The following is a 23,801-nucleotide window of genomic DNA, read 5'->3' on the forward strand; positions in this document are numbered from 1 at the left end:
ATGTCATCCTCAAAGACCGAATGTCCAGAACTTTCTGGAACGTTGAACAACATGGCTGTCGGAAAAGGTAGATTGGATGTGTTTGGGGGAATGACGGGCGTGAGAGGGGGTTTAGTTACCCTCCAATCACAATCACAGATCTTCACTATAAAAATGTCAAGCCTTCCAATAACTTTCGACTATTAAAAAGGGCACTAGGCCTTTCGATTTCCAATCGAATGACCCATCTTTGAGTTTCTACGACAACGCTGTGTACACACGCATTATAGGTAACCAGTTCAGAAATTACACCACGTACCCACAGGTCTGTGATTTTCGTGGTCATCCTCAAAAACATAAATTAACGAACTTTCACCTAAGATAATAACATTAGATATCTAAAAAGTTTGAGTGTCTGCACGGAGAGCTGTGGGGGGGATGTGAGCCTCCAATACAAACTGTACAGAACGGTCTTTACCGATGACCAACCGGGCTGTAAGAAAATTGAGCGGGGAGGTGTGGTGGGGCCGGACGGGCGTGAGAGGGGGTTTAGTTACCCTCCAATCACTTTCAACCATTACAAAGAACACTAGCCCTCTCAATTTCCAATTGATCATTTCACCTCTCAATTTCCAATGATCAGCCTTACACCCTTTGCCCTGGGGGCTATGGGGGGTTGTTATCCCTAAATAGATAACAGGTATCTATGAAAAGGTCCTAACATTCTTCCATAAGACATTATCAGCAACTTCACAATCTGACTCATCTTGAATATGATCCAAGTACGAAATTACCAAAAAGGCTGCTGATTAGCAGTTGGGGTGGAGTGAGAATTGCAACCACTATAAGAAGATTTAAAGACTATGGAAAAGTACCCTCACTCAATCATTGAGAGTAAGCAATAATTCACTTTGTAATAGCTATTATTTCAAATTTACTGGGATGACACTTTGAGGGGGGGGGGGGGTAACTGCGGTGAATTTTTTCAGTTTTTTTTTTGCTAAAAAAAAAAAAAAATTTTTGTAATTTTGTATTATTCCTATTTACGAATATCATTAATAGATCATATCCTACAAATAGCACAAATATACAAAGGTCCGACCTTTTCGGTGCGAATGTTTATCAAAATGCCCATAAAAAAACTACTTAATTAATAGTTGAAAATAACATTTTTCTAACCTACTATAGCAATGAGTTTCCTACGCAATTTCGCAAAGCAGTAATTTTGGATATTTTTTTTATAATTGAAGGACAACTGTTAAGTAGAAAATTCAAGTAGTTGTATTACTTAATCTAATTTCTCACCTCCAATATTCGTTTTGGGAACTTTGCTATTTCTGCAACATGAATTCCAAAGCTTTGCTCACAAACACCTGGTTTGACCTTATACAACATTGTAAGGGAATCACCATCACTTAAAGCGGTGACATGGTAATTCTTAATTTCTTTAAAACTCTGAGCCAAACGTGTGAGTTCATGGTAATGAGTCGCAAATAGACAGTGAGATTTTATTTCGGTCGCTAATTTCCTGAAAACAGATAAAACTGGATTAAAATTTTATATGGTGACTATCATAAATTATTCTAAATGCACTAAAAGCAGAACAATTTTGACCAATCAAAAATTAGTTTCACAGCGTTATTTTCAATTTTGAAAACGCTACATGGACAAAGCAACGCCTGGAAACTGTGATTCAGCCATTTCTATTGTAAGACCCTCTCTCCATGATCAGCGAACCCTGAGAAAACTGAAATCGTGACGAATTTGTACGACAAAAGCCTAAGTTGGCTTTGTTTCAGATAAGTTGTTAGCAGTGGCGTCAATTCACGAAAATAAGGTGGAAGGGGGGAAGGCAGAATATATTTTTGAAATTTAGGGAGCAAATATGTTGTTTTTTCTCCTCAATTTTCACAATAAGTATTTTTCATGAAAATGCCCTCAAAAAGAGATATTTTCCACAACTGAAGTATTTTTCATGAAAATGCCCCAAAAAAGAGATATTTTCGACAATCTAGGGGGAGGTAGCCAAATAATAAAGGGGACACACATCCCACTCCCCCAATTAAGGCTACTGGTTGTTAATACCGAAAGGCAACTAGCCCCCCCCCCCTCCCCACACACACACGACTTTTTTTCTCCAAATGCATCAGAAAGAAATTTTGAGATAGCCATTTTGCTCAAAATAGTCTGAAGATCGTATAAAAAGGCCTTTAGGGTTGAAACAACCTCACAGGAGCTGAGGGCAAGGGTTGTAAGTTCTACCCCAGGGGCATATAGTTTTTATAATATTAAACTTATTAATTAAATTAATAAGCAAAATTATTTATTAAATTTTACGACACTTCTTGCCCGTAAAAATTCCAACATTAACAACCCAAAGGTAGTTTTCTCCCAAAGAAAACTACCCTTTCAATAAAAGCTACACCTGCTTGGGATGCTTGGCGCCATATGTTTTCAAATACCTTTTTGGTGGTTTTTTTCACCCACGTTTCTTTTTTTCACATTTAGCACACTTGCTGCTACCAACAATTGCATATGAGGATCTTTTCATTCAAAAATTAAATTCCCAGTTTTCCTAATATTCTCAAATATGCAAGGTTGTGTAGGTTTCGACTTGACCAATTCAAACGATCAGATTTTATTTTCTCTGTCCTTAGTACTTAAAAAAAATTGGATTTTCTTTTAAAATCAATCCAAATAAAGTCTTTAATCTATATTTATTTTTTTTTATAATTATTTACAATGGTGAGGAATTGGGAAGCTAAGAAGAACTAGTCCATAGATCTCACTCATCACGTCTGGGATCAATTTTAAGCACAAAAACTACATTTTTTTTTTTAGACAAACAAATCATTTTATTTTTTACTTCTAATGCTTTTCTTATCTTGCTATATTTCACACAAGCAGATGGCGTGAAATCACCTTCATCCCTTGTACCTCAAGGAACGGTTGAACGTGAGTAGAGTCTCGCTCCCCCACTACAATGCCTAAACTGCTACTACTAACAACTCACTATAGCACCTAGCCACCTAAATCCGCATAAATTAGGAACAACCTACATTTTGTTTGTTCCTAGATGGGTGGCCAAAAAGGACGATCTTTGGCAATATGTCATGCTTAATCCACAGAACGTTTCCTAGCCATCTCAACCGTTCTCTGAACCTTTCCCTAGCCCTAGAAAGCAGAATAGAACCACATTTTGAGCAGCTTAATGTTTGAAAAACGGTCAGTCAGACTGGTACCCAAAGCAGTCCGTAGACAATTCCTCGGGAAAACATCTAATAAATCCTCCTCTGTCTTTCGGAGCACCCAGGTTTCCGAACCATACATGACCGTAGTTTCCACTGTAGCTTCCAATGTTCTAATCTTGTTCTAATGTTCTAATTTTGGTTCACGTGACTTATCGCCCTTTCCTTTCAAACTTATTTTAGCTCTGAAGAAACACTCAGACCATGGCTATCCTAATGTCTTCGTTGCATCCACCATCTTTACTACTACTAAAAATACCTAGGTAAGTAAACCAATCCGCTTGATCAAGCTTCTCGTTACCCAACATCACCTTTTCACCTTCACTTATTCCTATTCTTAGCGACTTTAGTGTTCTTAATATTCATTTTCAAATCTATACTTGCTCCCTGAGCTCTCAAACCCTCGAAAAATTTTTATTAGGACGCTTAAACCAACAAAATAAACTAATTGTAGGAGTTTTACTTTCCAATTTGATTCCATGCTTTCCCATGGCCTTTCTGTGTTTCTTAGGACACAGTCCATCGAAATAATCCATATAAACAGGGACAGAACGTAATCCTGCTCAAACCCTGATTTAATACGAAACTACTTAGTAACTTCATTTCCTACTTTAACCGCAGCAATATCATTCTAGTACATAACACAAACGAATCTAATCTGGTATAGCGTCCAAGGATAGTACCAGCACCAAAGCTCTTCTATCAGCTGAATCAAACGCTTTCTCATAATCTACAAAGCTAAAGACTAAAAGCATCTGATGACTCAGGCCCTACACCATTATTTATTTAAGAGTGAAAATTTGGTCAGGAGATTTTGAGAATGTGCTAAACCTTTAAAAGTTACAGGAAATGATACAGAAAAAAAAATATATGAAAACAAATCTATTTGCAACAATTTGGAAGTGAAGGAAAGTCTATTTTGCGAGGGAGATTTAGAGAAAGTACTAAAAGGATCCCAACGGAAATTGCTTCCTACAGAAAGCAGACTATTGCCTCTATAATTACAAAAACTCACTTTTATCACTTTTCTTATGCACAGGTTTAATGAAAGCTTTAATAAAAACCGCTAGGTATTTCTCTCTTTTCAATTATTATTTTCATAATCTCCCATAATTTATACCTAACTTCACAACAAGCATATTTGAAAAAATCATTTACCACGCTATAGGCACCTGGGACCTCATTATTTTTTCATCCTTTTGTATTATAAAAATTGTATATATTTTATACAATCATTATTCGTTTAAGAAGATTATTCGTAAGAAGATAATTGTTCGTTTTCGGTGTGATAAAACGACCTAGATACGTCACTACTTTAGAAAAATTCGTTTAGTGCCTAACTTTTGAAAAAAGAATCATATGAATAATATCACAAACTCCCAGAGGTTTAATACCCTAGTGGTCTTATTCGGCAGCAAATAAAATAAAACTAAGATTCACCTTAGTCGGTGAAATGTATTTCTTATCCCCGACGAACGCTCGTTCCCCTGGTGCTATTTTTACAAACAAACATTAAACCATAAGCCTCAAGCCGATTAATTTCAGTTCGCAGTGCATGAACTTTAGAAAATAAAACAAAATGGAAGAAATACTGACTTGGATATAGCACATGCCAAACCAAAACCGTCGTAAGTAGATGTCCCTCTTCCAAGCTCGTCGACGAGAATTAGAGAATCTGAGGTGGCAGCCTGGAAAAAAGATGCATATAATGTGGCCAATCGTCCAACGGAAAAGTTCTCTTTCGAGAAACTTGTCTACGGGGAAGGGGAAGATTGTTCAAAAGTAGGAAAAGGTGCATTTTCTGGCTGTCTGAAAACAAGGAGAGAGAAAATTCAATGTCAAAGTGTGATGGGCCGTCGTTTTGGGGAATTGATGTGATTCAACTATCTTCCAAACGTTGAACTAAGGCAATGCCTGTCCCGTTTTTTGAACCCAAATGCATCCAAAACATGTCCAGCTATGATTCTGATGGGCCATCCAAAGATAGCACTTTCATCCACTTTTCAGACAATTGTAGCACAAGGGTGTACATCAGTTTGCAGGGAATTTCCAGGAGTTTTCTTGCTGTGGCCTTCCTATGTGACCTGTCAACCTGCTATTCCTAGGAAAAGTTCTGGAGGATATGATCAATGAGTTAGCTGAGTTGCGACGTAAAATGTAAATAAGGTCTTCCAGAAAGTAAAGATTTGTAACTTTGCATTTATGCTGATTTAATAACGCTGAAAAAAAAAAAATTGATCGTAGTTCATTTGTTCGATAATAATTATCATATTATGAACAGCCTGCAGGATCCATAGTCACTGAATTATTACTACTACTAACAACTCACCACAGCACCAAGCTGCCTGAGGGCAACGCAGCTACACACAAAAATCCTCCACCCGAATGTATTCAAAGCCTCTCTCTCATCTCCCAGGAAGTTACCAGTTCTCTTAAAACTTTCTTTACGATATCCTCCCATTCAATCGTGGACAACCTGATTTTCGTTTAGCCCTAGGCGGACGGCCAAAAAGGACAATCTTTGGGAATCTGTCAGTCTTCACCATCTTATTGAATAGGTACCATCTTATTATCCATCAGAGCTCACTTAAGAACACTCTAGAAGGCCAAAAATAGAGGTACTGTAGCTAACGACAACCCTATCAATGACCAATTTAATATATCTGAATGCAAAGTTTAGTGTGGGGCGATGACCTTCTTCTACTAGTGTACCCATTAATCTCATTCTGAAGACTTACTTCTCCTTACAGAAGTAACAGGACAAGAGGATAGGCACAAGCCACCCTTTTATTACCTAACCAAGAAATTCCCAAGAAAAATTTCTTCTTCAGACAATTACGCTTCATCTGGAATCATAGAGTCACCAGGTAAGGCTATTGCATCTAGTTTATTGAGAACCATCTAGGCTATTGCATGCTAGTCACCATTTGACTGATTGAAGGGATATTTCAACTGATGTACCAAGCTTAGTAATTAAACTGGGCAAAAAAACAGCGACATGCCAGACACTTATGCTGACTTATGCTTATGCACTTACGCTAATATAGTTCTAAAGATAAATCTGAATATACAATATATAATAATACATCGAAATATGTTAATGAACTGAAAACTAGAATTAAAACCTGAGGATTATCGTTCGGGATCCAGAAAACACTGAATCTAGACAGTTTAGGTTTACTGGGAAGCTGTACGGCAATACAAGACTAGTCCATGTATTTTAATAGCAACCAGAAGAATGAAAATAGAACTTGATGTTAGAAGGAAACCGTGGCTTTGTTTTTGCAAAATAGTTAATTGTGTTTATTAAAAATGGAAAACTGCTAGTTCAGCTTCCTAATTTTATTCTTATAATTTTATTTCTTATTAGAACATTCCAAAAATCATTGGATTCAAAGTAAACTTACTTCCAAAATATCAGAATTCAACTAGTTTCGCGAAAATTAAAGGATTCTTTACATTAAAAAAAGGGATATGTAATGTACTGAACAAAACAATTGTAAAATTTAGATTTGATTTATTTCATATTAAAAGTTTGATGATTTTATTTAAGGACATTTGTTTATTTCCTACAATACGGGAATTGATATATGGTAAGGAATAGGTTCAAATAATTATAAATACATTATAAATAGGTGAGGTATCATCCTATTTATTTACGACTGAAAATAATGACATTTTTTAGGTTATACCAATCCCTATTATCTATAATACTTTCTATAACCGTCAAGCTTGGCTAATGCAGAATATAGAACCAAAAAAAGCCAACGATGAAAACAAGTCCAATTGACAACCTGACCATGATTTACCCATCGATTGAATTAAATGTGGGCTGTTGGGATTTTAGAAAATGAAGTATTTGTTCAAAGTTTTACAACTATATTAAAGAATATTAGCATTCTAAAAATGAAAATGAAACTCTGAAAATGAAATCCGTAGAAAATTCAACTTGCTACGAAAATAATTAGTAATTACTGCCAACCAAGAGAGAGCTGTTTTAAGTCCCTGTCCGACCCTCTATTTATAAAGAATAAAATTCCTGTTACGACTCGGCTTATACTGTTACTATAGAATTACCGTACACTTTAGAATAACTTATTTAAAGCGAATACCTTTAAGATAACAGAAACTTCGATCATTTCAGCCTGAAAGGTGGAGACTCCTCTGACCATTATATCACCAGCTCCTACCCTTGTGTAGATGGCGTCATGAAGTGAAATTTTAGCAGATTCACACGGAACAAATGATCCAATTTGAGCCAATAGTACACACAGGCCAACCGTTCGTAAATAGGTGCTTTTGCCTCCCATGTTGGGACCAGTAATGATGTGGAACATTCCATCTTCTGAAAATTACAAATCGCTATGGCAGAGAAGAGAATTAACTTTGAAAAGAACAACAGGGTCTATGGCCAGCAGCAATGAAAGTTAAGTTCATAAGTTTATTATTCCACATTTGCAAACAAGTAAATAAATTAAACAACACTTACGCGCTGGAGAAAACCTATGAGGCCTTGCGGCCGCGCGAAAGTCCACGTAACTGCTAACCTGTTAACTCAACTATTTAACTAAACCCCAACTATTTAAATAAATCTATTATAAATAAACCAAAAATAAATAAACAATAACCTATCGTCCTAATCCAGCAATTGAGACAAATGTGCACTTGAACGAGGCTTTTACCTTACCCATCTATCCAACTAATAGGACAAAACAGTATACCCAAACCGTCAACCAAATAGAAATGTCCAAATCCATGCAACGTCTTCATCAATAAATGTAAGTCGTTGTAAATTTACCAGCAAAAGCACCTTAAATCTAGCAAAATATTTTCAAGTAGAACCTTCCGTTTAGGGCTCATCAGAAAAAATACCACCTGCCTTAACGGATTTCGAGGCTTTACATTCTTTACCCGGCACGGTGGAGCCTCTACCATAAGATCTATATGGTAACCCTATGTCAGGTAAAACTTGTGAAATACATGCATACTAGTCAAGCTATTAAAAATTACATACAAAAAGTAAAATTACATACAATAACCTATATATATATATATATATATATATATATATATATATATATATATATATATATATATATATATATATATATATATATATATATGTAGTATTCAGAGGGCAAACTTCCATGGAAATTCATCTTTTTTTCCTTAAAAGCTATTTTAAGTGTGGCACCACTTTACAAATCTATCGCGTTGATCTGCAAATTACTTCGTACATTATCGACATCCACTGCGAAGGGGTTTTGAAAAATATCCATCTTACGTGAGATCTTTTTGAAATTGGCAAACCTGTTATATAATATCTCTGGTTATATATACATAATAATTATACCTCTGGTTCCATTTCTTTCAAAAACTCATCGTAAATTATGAACCTTTTTTTTGTTATTGCTTAATCCTTAAAGTGTTTAAATCAATTAAATTTAGTTTAATAAGTTCAGTTCAATTTTGATTCAATTAATTTCACTTAAATATTCGTATGATTATTTTCTTTTCACTCCTACTGGCCATCCTGTTATTTTTTCAAGATTTTTTTCTTTGTTTTGTCAGGGTATTAGATTTTGTTTTATATATTAATTTTTTATAACAGACATATAAAAATAATATATATTACCATTAAAAAAAAAACCTCTTATAAGTTATTTAGACACAGTCTCCCAAATATTAAAAATTGAAAGTGTTTTTCACTCTTAGCACTCTTAGCAATTTTGAGCTCTTATAAAAATTTTTGAATAGATTCGTCTCCCTTTAATTTCAGAAAATGTTAATTTTGATGAAAACCAGCTTGGCTTTCAAAAAAGGCTGGGATGTCAGCCCGCCCATCGTGTTCTAGCTTCCCTCCTGTTGCAATCTGTTAATGATAAATCTCCTCTTCATATCTGTGCTCTTGATCTTTCGACAGCTTTTGATAGTATAGTCCACTCACATGCACTCTATTCCCTTTTTTCCAACAATATTAACCTTTCTCTGGTTGTTTTGTTAGGGTACTGGTATTCTAACTCTTTTATTCGGGTAAAATGTAATGGAGTAGTTTCTGATTCAAAGGTCTTTCTTCGGCGTGCGGTCCGTCAAGGTGGTGTGCTTTCTCCAACAATTTTTAAGTTATGTATTGCTCCGATCCTTTCATCCTTGCTTTCAAGTTTTATCCTGATGGAATTGATGTCTCGTATCTTGCTTATGCGGACGATGTTCTCCTTGTCAGTCGTTCTAGGGCTGGGCTCTCACATTCTGTCAGCTGGATCTCAGACCAGTTCAGACGGATTGGGCTTATGTTGAACGTTGATAAGTGTGAATATACTTCATTTAATTCGAGTGCGAGTCTCCCTCTTAACTGGGGTTTTTTCTCTATTCCCTGTGTCTCTTCTTTTCAGTGGTTTGGTCTTCACATTACTAATAATTTCAAAACACTTGGGTTCTGACAGTTTCTAACACCAAAAAAAAAAAAAAAAAAAAAAAAAAAAAAAAAAAAAACAAAACAATAGGATATTCAAAAATTATTGCAAATAGAGGGAAGTGCAATAGAACAGCGCTTGGAAAATTGTATTCTTCATTTTGCGATCATTCTATTCTTTTTTTATCTGGTTTTCTTCCAATTCTGAAGCCTAAAGATCTGAATTCTATCCGGACTTATTATTTTAAATTTTCTCGGTACCTTTTGAGCCTCCCTCCGTGGTTCCAGAACCAGCATCAAATATCACGATTCGGTCTCCCTGATTTACAGTAAAAAGTGATTGTGCTTGCGGGAAAGCTGTCGTTATCTGCAGGTCTTACTGCGCACCCTAATTTACGTCGTTTTTTTTAAATAATTGTTAAGCGTGCGAGTTTGCTTTTTTTTTTTTTTTTGTTCTTTTTGTTCTCCGCTACTTTTTTATAGTGGGTAATAAATAAATTATTATTATTATTATTATCAACATTCGTGTATCAACAATAACTCTCACAAGAACACCAACTCTTATTCAGCTGTCAGATCAAATTACGAAAGGTTCAGCTTTACAAAATAAAAATTTTCTATTGCGCTTTGAAGGGAAAGGGGACACACAATTCCCAAGAAAGTACCTTATTATTCTATTGTAGATAGGAACTACTAACAAATATAATAACACATATGGCATATTAATTCTTTCTTCTATTCTAGTATTGTAAAAACAGAAACGATTCCACCATGATACTCTAAATTTAAATTCCCCGCTCAATCAGACCAACAAGGTCGACAATCAACAATTTCAAATGTGGGTCTTTTTTTTATCACATAGCACTCCCTAAAAGTTCTCGCTTATATGTCATTAAATTTTTTTTTGCACACTTCAAAAACGTTGGACTAATGAATTGATCCTTGGAATAAATAAAACATACTACCTACCTAATAGATTCTCTGTCTTAAAGGAGAAGGGGATAAGAGCAACATTACTTTAAACCAATTTCAACAACGCAACAATTAATAGTCATAATATTTTCATATAAGTAACTAATTCAAAAGAAATACTTTAAGCTATACATGATCAGTTTGGTAATTAACATACATTATTTAAGGCATAGTACATGTTTTTTGTATTACTCCACTAATGCTCATGAACGTCTTCGTCCTTTAAAACCCCTCTGCTCCCTAAATCCCTTCAGAAACTATAAATGCTATTGTTTAATTTTTACTTTAAAGATGGAACATACCAATTAATTCTATGTTAAAGTTATAGTAAATTCAAAAACGAAAGTGAATATTCCAACCGTAGCCTTTTTATGGTCTTTTCAAAAATGATAATCTCTTACGGGGCATTCTAGTAAGCCTTCAATGTTTTGAGGGCAACATTTTGTTTCAGCCCTCAATGGGGCCTCAAAAAGTAAATAATTACCTTGGTGATAATTTTTAGACTGTGATTTTTTATTAAAAAATAATTAAAAGATAGGCTATTTAGATATATAAATAAGTTTAATGCCTTTAAACAACTCATTATGATATTTCAGTGCTCTAGTGGTAAATAAAAAGAAAATGAAAAAGAGGACGTATCAGCGCTACCAAAACAAAAATTTTGTTTTCTTTCTTGTTCATATTTTCGGTTTTGCTATGATGTCATTTTAAGCCGTTTTCAGGCTTTTTTTTTAAAATATCATTTTAATATTAAGAATATTTGAAATAATAACTGCCATTCCTGAATCAGCAATAAATGGCAGGTTTTTTTTTATTACCTTTTTTAGAAATACCTTTTGAAGCTTATGGTTACTAAGGTCTGTTTTAAGCCCATTTACCAGGTCAAAAGTGACTTTACCCCAGAAGTGACTATTGTATTTGGAAAGAGCATAAAAAGGCATCAAATGATGTACCGGTATACAATTTATTCCGAACTAATTTATATGAAAAAGCATAAATCTACCAGCTTTATTTCCACATTACAGCATTCGAAGAAAAAGTAAAATGGTGAAAAAGCAAAAATAGCAATTAATGGAATCCTCTAATTAAAAAACTGTTTTCACTGTCATTTAATTTATGATGAAGTTTGATTTTACCAATCTGATGTCACTAATTCTTATGATTATGCGTTGTTCATTTTAAATCCACCCCTTTGAAACACGTAGAGAAACTTATTCACTACACAAAAGCTTTTTAACTCGGGCAACTAGTATCTAGTTCTTCAGTAAAGCACAAATGACACTACGTATGCTAAAACTATGCTTATACACTGTGCTAAAATATACTAGACTGTACTAAATATACTTATAAGGCACTATACGAATTAAACACTACACTAAGACTCTACATTATACAAAATGCTAAAACTATGTTTATAAGAGGTAATTTCCGTTTATTTCAATTACGAGCTCACCGATTTTTGTAATTTCTACTCATTTGAAATTTCAATCCTTCGTTCACATACACTTTATTTCATTTCATTCGCTTCCTAATTTTAGTTCTTGTTTGAATTAACTTCTGTGTTTTATATTTAAAATTTTTCATTTTTTTTGTTGAAAAATTTATTTTCGTTTTTTTTTTATTTTTTTTTTTAAAATTATAATCTAAATTTATATTAATTTAAAGATATTTATCCAAACTGAGCTTTCAGATAGGCTATGACTTTATTTTGGACAAAAAAAATTATGCTTCTCTAAAAGATAAAGATGAAAAAAGAGGGGGGCAGGAATCTGCCACCGTGAGAAAATGACGCATCGTTTGAAATAACATCACAAACTCCCGTTGCTTCCAGGCAAGGATGTCGAGCTTCAGCAATTTTCAAAATTCCAGTACCAATGGGCAGCAATATGGGACGAACCCAAGGAATCGCTGCGTTGAGTGCCAAGGTTGCCAATGACAGAAGGGTGTCAATTTCAGCAGTAACGTCATTAAGCAGCATAAGTGGCTCAAAATAGCCAGCTAAAAATAAAGAAACATGAGAAGATTAAAAATTAAAACAGACGACACCGGGCTGGTAGAGATTACAAATACAACTGTACACTAACATATAGTCCACACTGATTATTTTTAAATAAAGCCTGAAAAAATTGGGGTGTCAATTTCAGCAATAAAGTCATTTAACAGCATAAGTGGTTCAAAATAGCCAGCTAAAGTCAACAAATAAAAATGAGAACATTAAAAGTAAAAAAGATATCAAAAGGCTAGTAGATTGCAATACAAATTTAGTCTATTCCACACTGTATTCCATACTGATTCTTTGTAAATTAATTTAAAAACTTTTACCACAAAATAATTTTTTCAAAGAAAAGTAAAGAACTCCATTAAACAAAAAATTAGCAAAAATAAAAGCAAATAATCTACCAACCGTGAAACAACCGCAAATCAGCATCGATAAATAAATGAAACCCAAAACCAACAGAATATACAATAAATACCCGATTCAAACTCAAAACGAGCAGAAATTAACATAAGTTGGGCCCAAACCCCCTATGCCTTCCCAAGGCCAGAACATAATTTGCACTTTACTGAAAAAACTACAAATGAATATGCATTGTCAGTTTAATATACATATACTGATATTTAGTAATCAAATGTCAATAGTATTTGATTTATTAACTGAAAAAAATATAAATGTTTTACTTTTATAACTTTAATAAATCAAATAATATTGACATTTTGAATACTAAATATCAGTTTATGCATATTAAACTGACAAGGCACATTCATTTGTATTTTTTTTTCAGTAGAGTGCAAAATATGTTCTGGCCTTGGGAAGGCATAAGGGTTTTGAGCCCAACTTATAGCCCACTAAAAATAGCATTTGAGGTCAAACAAATTGCAACGAAACAGGGGGAAATGAGGAAGGCTCAGATTGACTCGATTTCATCGGTGTAAAGACTATTTCTCATATTATTTGAGACGCAGAATCCAAATCTTCCTTCGGAATACTAGTTTTCCGTCATCGGAAAAAATGGCAGAGGGTGAAAAGTATGGAAATTTATTTTTCTTTCTTTCTTTTTTTGGCTGCGGAGCCCATTTCAACAAGGATTCGATCACAGTATATTAAGAATCCTTATGGTTTATAAAATTGGTGCAGATTGATTTTGCTTTAGTAAATCTCAGACTGAAAACAAATCAAATAATAAAAAACTTAAAACAGGAACTTAGTTGTTAAAATAATCATCAAGGTTAATGATCTCTGAATTTTAGCCGTCTTTACCATGACACTCGGCACATGCTTTTGTGCAGTGAAGTCCGTTTCTTTTGCAACTGCAACGCTTTGGTTCACAGCCTGACTTGTAAGCACATCGTACCATTCTCAGTAGTGCGTCGGGTGCTGGCTTCGAGTCCATCGTTACAGGTACGTATTTGGTTCTGTCTAGCCGCAAACTCCAGTCACATGGGTCCAGATCAGCTGAGCAACACATCCATTCCATGTCCTGTAGGAAACCTCTGAAGAAGTGAAACTTCGCAACTGACAATATCGGAGGCAAACTTTCTGGGCGGACGAACGAGGTTGAAGCCAGTATCGTCACAAACATGGTGTCACGCAAATCCTGAAGGTTGGTATCAGCTTTAGCCTGATAAAAAAGCAGTGTGAGCTTTTCACCTGCACTGATGATCTGATGCTTTTCTGAGTTCTCCCCGTAAAAAACTGCCGCATTTTTTCGGAATTCTTCATTGATTCTAGCCAATAAAAGTGACACTGGCTTTCCTGACACGCCGTAGAACCTAGAGGTCATATCGCATCCCAGGAAAGCATGGATGGGCAGTATGACCTCTGCGACTTCCCCAAGCTTGCTTTTTAGTTCTCTTATGTTGTAGAGTTTGGATGTTCCCGGCTTGGTCTCCGCTCAAAAAAAAGTGGGTAGCTTCCTGGCTGGCAATGGTGAAGAAGCAAGACGAGCAGGTCTGTGTCATTGCCAACAAGATAGGTTTCTACCTAAGAACAACTTGTCACTGCGGCTGTCGCAATCGTGAAATCTGCACCACCTGAAGCATACACCACGCGACATCCTGATGAGCTTAGCACTCCACCCAGCAGGAGGATGAATTTTCCCTTGTTCTTCAGGTTGTTCAGGAAACAATCTTTTTTGAGGGTTACCGTTGTTGTCCCAGAAAAGTCGATATCAGGAGATCTTATGCCTTTCGATCTTTTCAAGTGAGTCTGGTCTTTTGTTGACGGTGAATCTTCGTATCCGTCGAACACAACTGTAGCATTTCCAAAATGAGCTTTGACATAGCTAGCGTAGGCCAGACATATTTGTCCAAAAGTAGCGCCGGTTGTCCAAGGCAATTTATGTAGGAGCCATCCTCCATCTACAACATATTTGCAACTCATTGAAAGATTTGCAGAAGAGCCTTCGATCATTTTCCACGGGGTATTGGAGAGGGAAGCCTTTTCAGCTCTGCGTTGTAGTTGGTATGACCCAAAAAGTGCAGGAGGAAAAGAGCAAAGTTCATAACCAAGAGTATCCGACAGATCCTGACCGTCGGCAGTGGCTACAGCCGCTAGTTGCTGGAGCAATAACGTTTGGTCAATCTCGACCGGCTCATCATCAAGGTTCAGAGCCGACTTTGCAGCCATAGTTACGACTTTATCTTTCCTTTTGAGTACAAAAGTCTCTACTGGCTTTCCAAACCTACCTTGCAGCATGTGTGACCCAACGTCTTTTGCTTCATCGACGTTGACCACTGGCGAAGCATTCACTCCGGTAACAACATTCATTAGCTCCTGACTCCTGTTGAACGGCTGCAAAGGCTCAAGGAACTTGAGCAACTTCTGCAAATCTTCGCTGTCTCTCAATATCCTGGACTCTGATGTATCAATGTGCTTGTCGCTTGTGTGGTAAACAGATCCGGTTAGGTCTTGCATGATTGCATTCATTTGAGCTCGCACTGGCATAGGTACTGTCCAGATCGACCGCTGCGCTTCATTCATACCTCTCCCTCTAGTGAGACCGCCAGCTTACTTCAGAGTTTTCATGAAGACTTGTTCTATAACAAGGTCTGCTGCCAGTCCTGACCACGAATGTTCGGTTCTGTTAACAAAAGAGTGACCAGTTTGGAACTTCTCGTATAATTCTGGCTGCGATTCTTTCAAACCGACAAGGGTTTGTAAATGAAGACGGGTTGATCTAGCATATGTAGTTCGACCAAATACCACGAAATAAGGAAGCATACTAAACCAGCTCTGAAGTTACAGGTCGAAATCTCCAGTCTGTTCAGCGCGAACTGACACCCTAAGGATTTTATTCATTTCAGAATACTGTTCAAGCCACAGTTTCGCAGTCCTAGATTCGCTAACTAGCTCCTTCTTTGCCTGCTCAATTTCTTCTAAAAGTGAAATCACCGCTGGAGACGCAGAATGGTCTTCAATAGAAATATTTTCGGATGTCAGCTCTGTGTAGACACTGGCTGCGCTTACCATTTGGGGTGCGAGTTCACTTCGTAGACCGTCGGCAGTATATTCGAAAGCACAGGCAAAAAGTAAGATGTGCAGAGCTTAGTCAAGAAGAGAATGTGCCCTCATTGCTCTAGAAACTGCTTTGCCATAGATGATGTGTTTGGGTTGGGTTTAAATCAATCATAGGCTGGAAAACTATCCTCGATCGCTTCTGGGTTTCTCCAGCATGAGCTGACTGCATTGCACCTGATCAGCCGAATGAAAAACCTCGCAGAGCTAGCTGAGAATTTACCCAAATGATATCAAGATGTCTGCCATTGTCTCTGAACTCTGGAAGTACCAACTCTACGTAAGTGAGCTGATTTGTAAAGACAGTATGCTTCACGCAAGGGTAGATCGGTACAGCAGCTTTTTCTATAATTTCTTTCAAGTCAAAATCTTTTGTGGGAAAAACGCGTAACTCTTCTTCGCCACCCGGCGACTTAACCTCAAGAATAGCCATACCATATCAAGTACCGTGCCCATCCAGAATGTTAGCGCTATGATCGTAATTGTCTGCAATGTACTGGGCAAGAGTGCCTCCTGGTATTTTGAGTTCTTGGTCGGGGCTTTCAGCCATTGCCAACACAAAAACCTAGGCTGCTCAGTGTGTCGATAACGTCGCGTGAACCGAACCGATGATGGTTAGACTCAGCCAACCCCAGCTGCATTGGTGCAATAATGCTTCGAGGTCTGGTGTTTTGCATTATTGCCTGCCCTATTGCACTGACTACAAGTTTTGCGTTGTTGTGTTTGATCAAAATCGACAGGAAAAGCCGTAGGGATGGAACAAGGAACTCGAGAGTGTCCTCTCCCGAAACTAAGGTGCGTATTTGGTCATATTCTTCTATGAACGATATCACAGTCTTTATTTCGCTCTCCACTATTCTTGCAAAAGCTTTCGCAATCTCGACTTTTTCTTTCTCCAGATTTACGTCTTTTGGCAATTGGTAATAATCCCGAAGAATGCTTGCAGCTGTCTCCCTAAGCGTCACTATACTTTGCTTCCCAGGAACATCAGAAATGATCACCTTGTCACCGAAGTAATCATCTAGCACTTTCTTCAGGTAAACGTTGCTGTATGGCTTCAAATCCGTTTCGGCTAAAAACTCCATTTTTTTCGAAATATCGGTCAGTGTAACCTGCACATCGTCCAGACCGGCAAAGAAGTTCGCAGCTTTGTTAGACACTTCTTTTCGAACCTCGTCAGAAGGTCTGCCATTTTTACACTTCTTTACTTCAGGTTCACCACCTAATTTCGAAAAGTGCTGAGGTAAGTTTATTCCAATCCGGAAGTTCACTTCACAAACTGTGTGATAGATAGCAGCAGCTGCGTGGAGATAAGCAGTAGCTGCATTTAACCTTCCCAAAATGCTGGTCGACCATTCGTCTCGTCTTTGTGAACACAGAAATCTAAAACTGGCTTGAAATGTGTCTGTTCTAACAGTCTGGGATGGCGAACAGCCTGAATGACGCGGATAAGTAATGACAGTGGTCGCACAAAACAGACAGTCTTTGTCAAATGCGAATAAAGAACTTGCAGAACGTAAGGATCTACTGTTACTTTCTTGATTAATTGATGAATCACTTTCATTGCAACGTTTAAGACTAGAAATTCTTCTCTGGTTAATGAAGTCTCTTCGGCAGTGAGCATGAACCTTGTCACCAGGGTTAACTTCAACAGAATCACCTTTTTCTTTACTGGCAGTATTAATTGTGACGGCACCTTTGCTTCCAAGCTTAGAGAGACTGTTATCATCTCCTTCGCTCTGAAGATAGATTGCACATTGTGAGGCCATACTCGTCTGAAATAAAGATTCGAAAGATTCAGTAACAGAGAACTTGATGAATAACTTAATTAGAATATTAATATTAGAATATAATATTAGAATATTACATAATTAATATAATTGGAATATTTATATAATTAGAAAATAATATAATTAGAGTATAATAATAGAATATTAGAATATAGGCCTAATATTAGAATGTAACTTAATTAGAATTTTAGAATAATATTAGAATAAGAGAACTTAATTCAGTAGCAGAGAACTTGATGTGGGAAGAGGACTGAAGGCGCGAATCTCCTTTATCATTATTATTATTATTATTTATTGGAAAACCTGTCATACAAAAAAGGAAAAGACGGAGCAATCAGCAAAAAAAAAGCAATACACATAAACTTAGGAGTTGTACAAGTCGTTTTTATTTAAGAAAGCGGGAGCAAATATAAATATTATCTCTTATAAAAAAATAAACAAAAAGAGAAAGAAAAAGTAGATTTTACACAGCTCTATATGTACGCGACAAGTTTCTTTTTTAAGGCTCCTAAATACTGAACAAACATAAATAACATGACCATCAACGCATCAAGCCGCGATAGGTGAAAAAAATAACCCAAATAATCATCAGTGAATTAAATAAGATATACAGTAGATAATCATATCAACTAGTGTAAATATGACAAGAAACGGTAAAACCAATTAAAAGAACCAATCCCCGACGCAAGAACAAAACTGAACACTTTACACGACTGATAAGATGTTGTCAGCACTCCCTGTTTGTGAAATTTTGTAGTTGGATAATTAGGGGGATATGGAGCAACGAAATTCACGAGATTTGTCTTCTTCTGGTAGAAAACTGTAATTGAAGTACAAATTGAACGAACATAAAGAACTGTTGTCAGTGAGGTAACTAACACAGTTTCCACGGATTGATCATTTCAAGCATTAAAATTCGGTGACAGGAGCCGCAAGATGGCGTTGGTAAAAATAGAAATAAAATTTCACTAAACTGATTATATTCTTAAATTAAAAGATAAATAATACTAAATTATAAAATATAAAAAAAACACGACTAACATTCTTGAAGATTCGGAACAAAAATAACCAAATATTCACAAGAAATCTTACCTATTTTGAGCATTCAGTGCGTTACATGTTGGGTAATTCAGTCACGGAAGAGACAATAGATGTCAGTCTAGAGAACTCGTCGCTAGGTGTCATGCCGAATGCTAACTTGTTGATGTCAGGCTTATAACCTGCTAGCAGGATGGTCGCATCTTAACATCGCAAAGACCTGGAAAACCAAAATCTCCCCTTCGTCCCCCCTTTTCTCCCTCATAAATGTTCAAGGGACAGGGTAATCGAGATTCTGATGCAAGATTTGGCTTCTACGTTAAAACTTAGATTGGAAATCATCTTGACTTGGATCCATCCGAACACTTCTGGATTTTGCAAAATTTCCCCTGGTTCCCCAGTTTTCCCCTGCCACGGATTTTCCCATGGGTGGATTTTGATGGGCTTTTAGCATGTTATTCTATGATTTTTCTGCACTTTTTGGTGTAAAAATCATTTTTGTTTCAATATGTTTGAGGTTGGGGCTTTTTTGAGCTATTTTTACTGGGCTATTATGTTAATTTCTGCTCGTTTTGAGTTGGACTCGGTTATTTATTGTAATTTCTGGTCGTCTAGGGACTCATTTATTTATCGATGCTGATTTGTGGTAGTTTCACGCTTGGTAGATCATTTGATTTTATTTTATTCATTTTTTGTTTAATGTAGTTCTTTACTTTTATTTGAAAAACTTATTTTTCGTAAAAAGTTTTTTTTAATTAATTTATGTTCTTTTTATATTTACATAGTCTTTTCAGAGAAAAATAAAATAAAAATTTAAATTGTTTTGTTTTTTTAAGAATTTATAGTTTGGCCTGCAATTTGTACGTTGGAGAAAAACTTTCAGCAATTTTTAACAACATACACCCTCTTAAAAATCTGGACCCAAATAGTAGCGTTTAATTTAGTTTCATACCTCCTCTAGTTGACCTGAAATGGAAAACTTGATACACATTCGCAAAAAAATCTGTTTACTTTCTTTGATAGCTTAGATACACTTACGCTATTTGGATTTGGTTAAATTTTAAGAGCAGAAGTAGCCCCGAACGTTTGAACATAATTATCTCCGTCTTTCTTAGGATACTGCTGGAGATAACTTTTTGGGAATTAGCGTTAACACAGTGCGTCTTATGGAAACATTTTTTTTTAAAAATAAAAGACAATTGGTTGGGTGGGGGGGGGAGGGGGATTAGTTGCCCTCCAATCACTTTCGACTATTAAAAAGGGCATCAGCCCTCTCTACTTTCAATGGAATGAGCCCTTTTCGAAGTTCCTACGACAACTCCTTCGATACATAATGCCCTAGTCTAAACAACAACAAAAACTAATACATTATACCAATATTGATCTTTACTATAAAAATAGTCAGCCGTCCAATAACTTTCGACTATTAAACATGGCACTAGGCCTTTGTATTTCCAATCGAATGAGCCCTTTTTCACGTGTCTCCGACAAAGATTTACCAGAAAAACTTATATGCCCCCCGGGCATACCGACTCCCCCGGGACCCGACGACTGTGGGGGGGGGGAGTAGTCTGCACAAAGGTATAATTTCCTGAACTTTATCCGCGTGGAACAAACCGGATATCTTAAACTTTTGATTGGCGGTGTTTGGGAAAATGGTGGGCGTGGACGGGGCGGTAGTTGGTTTTCAAGTACTTTCGACTAATAAAATCAGCCCTAGCCATTTCAATTTCTAATCGATTGAGCCCTTTTTGAAGTTTCTACGACAATTCTTTTTATAAAAACTTTATATGCCCCCAGGGCATAAATTACAACCCTTGTCCTGAGGGCTGTGAGGGGGTCGTGTTCCTCAAAGACCTAATTTATAAAACTTAAAACTACGCTGAATAAAATGGCTATCTCAAAATTTTGATTGGATGTGCTGGGGGAAAAGGTGGGCGTGAGAGTGGGATTAGTTGCCCTCCAATCACTTTCGACTATTAAAAAGGGTACTAGCCCTTTGAATTTCCAATCAATAAAAACCTTATATGCCACCAGGGCATAACTTACAACCCGTGCCCCGAGGGTTGTGGGGGAGTGTCCTCCTCAAAAATATAGTTTATAACTGGAAATCAACTACGCTGAACAAAACGGTTATCTCAATTTTTTTTTGGTGGTGTGGCGGGGACTGATGGGCGTCGGGGGGGGGGGGGGAGTGGGGCGCTCTGAACTTGCGACTATTAAAAAGGGCCCTAGCACGTTTTATTTCCAATCCAATAAATATTTTTTTAAGTCCCTTCGACAGCGCCTTCTATAAAAACATTCTATGCCACCAGGGCATAACTTGAAACCCGTGCCCCGAGGGTTGTGTGGGTGTGTCTTCCTAAAAAATATACTTTATATTTTTAAATCAACTACGTTGAACAGAATATTTATCTCAAGTTTTTGATTGGCGGTGTTTGGGGGCGTGATGGGCGTGGGGGAGAGGGGCTAGTTGCCCTCCAATCACTTTCGACTACTAAAAAGGGCACTAGCCACTCCAATTTCCAATTGAATGAGCCCTTTTTAAGTTTCTGCGACAACTCCTTCGATACGAAGTGCACGGATATGGAGAAGAAAAAATAAATAATTCATTGTGCCCACATCGTTCTTTACTTTGGCAGTGCTATCGCGCTGCCTACGATACGGTCAGGAACCAAACCGGTATACATGACGTACGTCAAAAAACGACAACCATTAAAAATATTAAGAGAAAGATAAAACCAAGCGAGTATAATTTTCAACTGATCAATTGTTCTTGGTCTAAAAATACCCCTAATTGGGTTTGTCTTTTTCTTAAATTTTTTTTTTTTTTTTGAAAATTTTTGTTGTTCTAACATTTTAAAAAAAAAGCCACTGGTGGGTCAGTTTATTTTTAAATTACTATCAATTAATCCCAGGCCCTTTGTAGAAGTAAGTCTAACAACTATTTTTGGCCCCAACAAAAAAAATGTAAATTCGTTATTGTTATTATCTACAAAAACCGGATTAGAAAACCCTGCCAAAAGTCAACAGAAAATTTAAAAAAAAAAAAAAAATGCCAGAATCTGACTCATAGCATAAAAAATACAAGCACCTGGCAAACCAGCCTCGTGATTGCTACGTATATGACAATCAAGCAGCACCAAAGATAACTTCTTACGCGAGACGGCCCATTATACAAAATTAAAAATTAAAATCCCCCCGTATTCTCCAACAGGCATAATTCTTTAAAAACGGTATCAGTTGGAGACCAAAGAAACTTAAAAATATTGTTTTTATTTATTTTTTTTTTTTTTTTTTTGTTTAATCAATTTTGTCATTTTATTTTTAAGAAAAAACCAATAAAAATGAAAAAAAAAATTTTCGGATACCCCCCTTGGAGACATAAAGTATTGCCAGAAGAAACCCCCGTAGTACATTAAAAAAGTTTATCTTAAAGATCATGGTTGACATTCTAGACTTAGGTATTAAGAAGTGTACTCAGAGGGTACGCTTTTCAGTAATGTCTATTGTTTTCGAAACAATTTTAATTCAGGATATTAAGAAGGCATTGAGTTGTTAGGTTATATTTGATATTTGATTTTATATTTGATTATATTTGAGGCAACACTCTTTTTGCTAGTGGCAATAAAGTTTCAATGCATGACACGTATCGATTATGCACTCAATAAAACATACGTTAAACATGAGCATAAAGAATATAGAGCTTGGAGGGGTGCCATCACCCATAAATAGTAAAAAGAGTTGTTTGTTTAAATTGCAACAAAAGATCAAAGAAGAGACAGAAAAACAAGTTACTGCGAGACGCATGAAGAAAAGCACTCCTATTAACCCCCACCAAAAAAAATAGATTAATAAACATAAACTTTTTCGGCTTCCACCACTTGATGGTGAAAAAGATTCAGTTTATTTTTTTTTTTGTTTCATCAATTTTGTTTTTTATTTCAAGCAAAATTTCACCAGTTAAAGAATTTTATTATTGTTATTATTCTGCTCTGAAAATAAAGCGCCTAACACGTCCCACACATTAGCATTGGGTTTCACCGTCCGAGCTGAGACCCAACATCGATACAGAATTGTACTTCTAAATGAAGCTACTTTACGGAAAAAATATACATAAGTAAAAAAAATGTTATTTGTATTTTATTACATATATTTTATTATATCTCGAATTTAAGTAAGGAAACCAAACCTATGATTGCAATAATTTCGTCGACAATTCTCTTTTGATTTTCTTCATAGTCTTTCTTCTTTTCTTTAAACTGAGAATTCAGATCTGTTAAATTGGCATCTCGAAATTGAACTCCACCCTTAGTAACATCCAAAGTTGTGTAATTAGGATTGTTGCGAAGTCCTTTCTCCTTCTTCATAGTCACGCGGTAGCAATAGCCTATAAGAAAAAAATGTGCTAAATTTTCTAATTCTTTAATTACCATACGCGGAAACCGAGTTCAGGGGAGGGATATCATGTCATCACTCCACACGAAATCGATATTTATCAATTGTTGACAGATATGACACATTACTTTCCAGCAGAAATTATAGTGTTTTGTCTTTCAACCTGACAGCATTGAGTTAAAACAAAATTAAAGAAAGTAGTCCATTAATAGCCCACATCAATTCATATAGGGAAACCACATTCACAATCTCAGATGGTATTTAATTCAAAATAAAAAAACACACAATATATGCAGCAGTGAATTGAAGCAACATTAAAAAAAAGTAGCCCCTAAACAGTCCCAATAGCGCACATCCCTACATGTAGACAGAATACTTTTATATTGTCACACAAACTATCGTATTTAGTATATAACAAATTAAGATTTAAGATACTCAAACTTACTAAC

General features: G+C 36.1%; 1 protein-coding gene across 1 annotated transcript in view; it reads right to left on the minus strand.

The window, feature by feature from the left end:
• LOC148942763 (uncharacterized) overlaps positions 1–23,339 on the minus strand; it is a 57,075-nt gene extending 33,736 nt beyond the window's left edge. Inside the window, exons 1-5 of the mRNA XM_089102688.1 lie at positions 23,147–23,339; positions 12,388–12,609; positions 7,340–7,572; positions 4,824–4,915; positions 1,285–1,507 (exon numbers count right to left, since the gene is read on the minus strand). Of these exons, the coding sequence (XP_088958814.1) occupies positions 1,285–1,507; positions 4,824–4,915; positions 7,340–7,572; positions 12,388–12,609; positions 23,147–23,324 (948 nt within the window). The 5' untranslated portion in view covers positions 23,325–23,339. The remainder of the gene's footprint in view (positions 1–1,284; positions 1,508–4,823; positions 4,916–7,339; positions 7,573–12,387; positions 12,610–23,146) is intronic.
• Positions 23,340–23,801: the final 462 nt, after the last annotated feature.

Source organism: Artemia sp. Qi Xiang Cuo, chromosome 16 (genome assembly GCF_049724085.1).
Source record: "Artemia sp. Qi Xiang Cuo chromosome 16, ASM4972408v1, whole genome shotgun sequence".
Taxonomy (NCBI): domain Eukaryota; kingdom Metazoa; phylum Arthropoda; class Branchiopoda; order Anostraca; family Artemiidae; genus Artemia; species Artemia sp. Qi Xiang Cuo.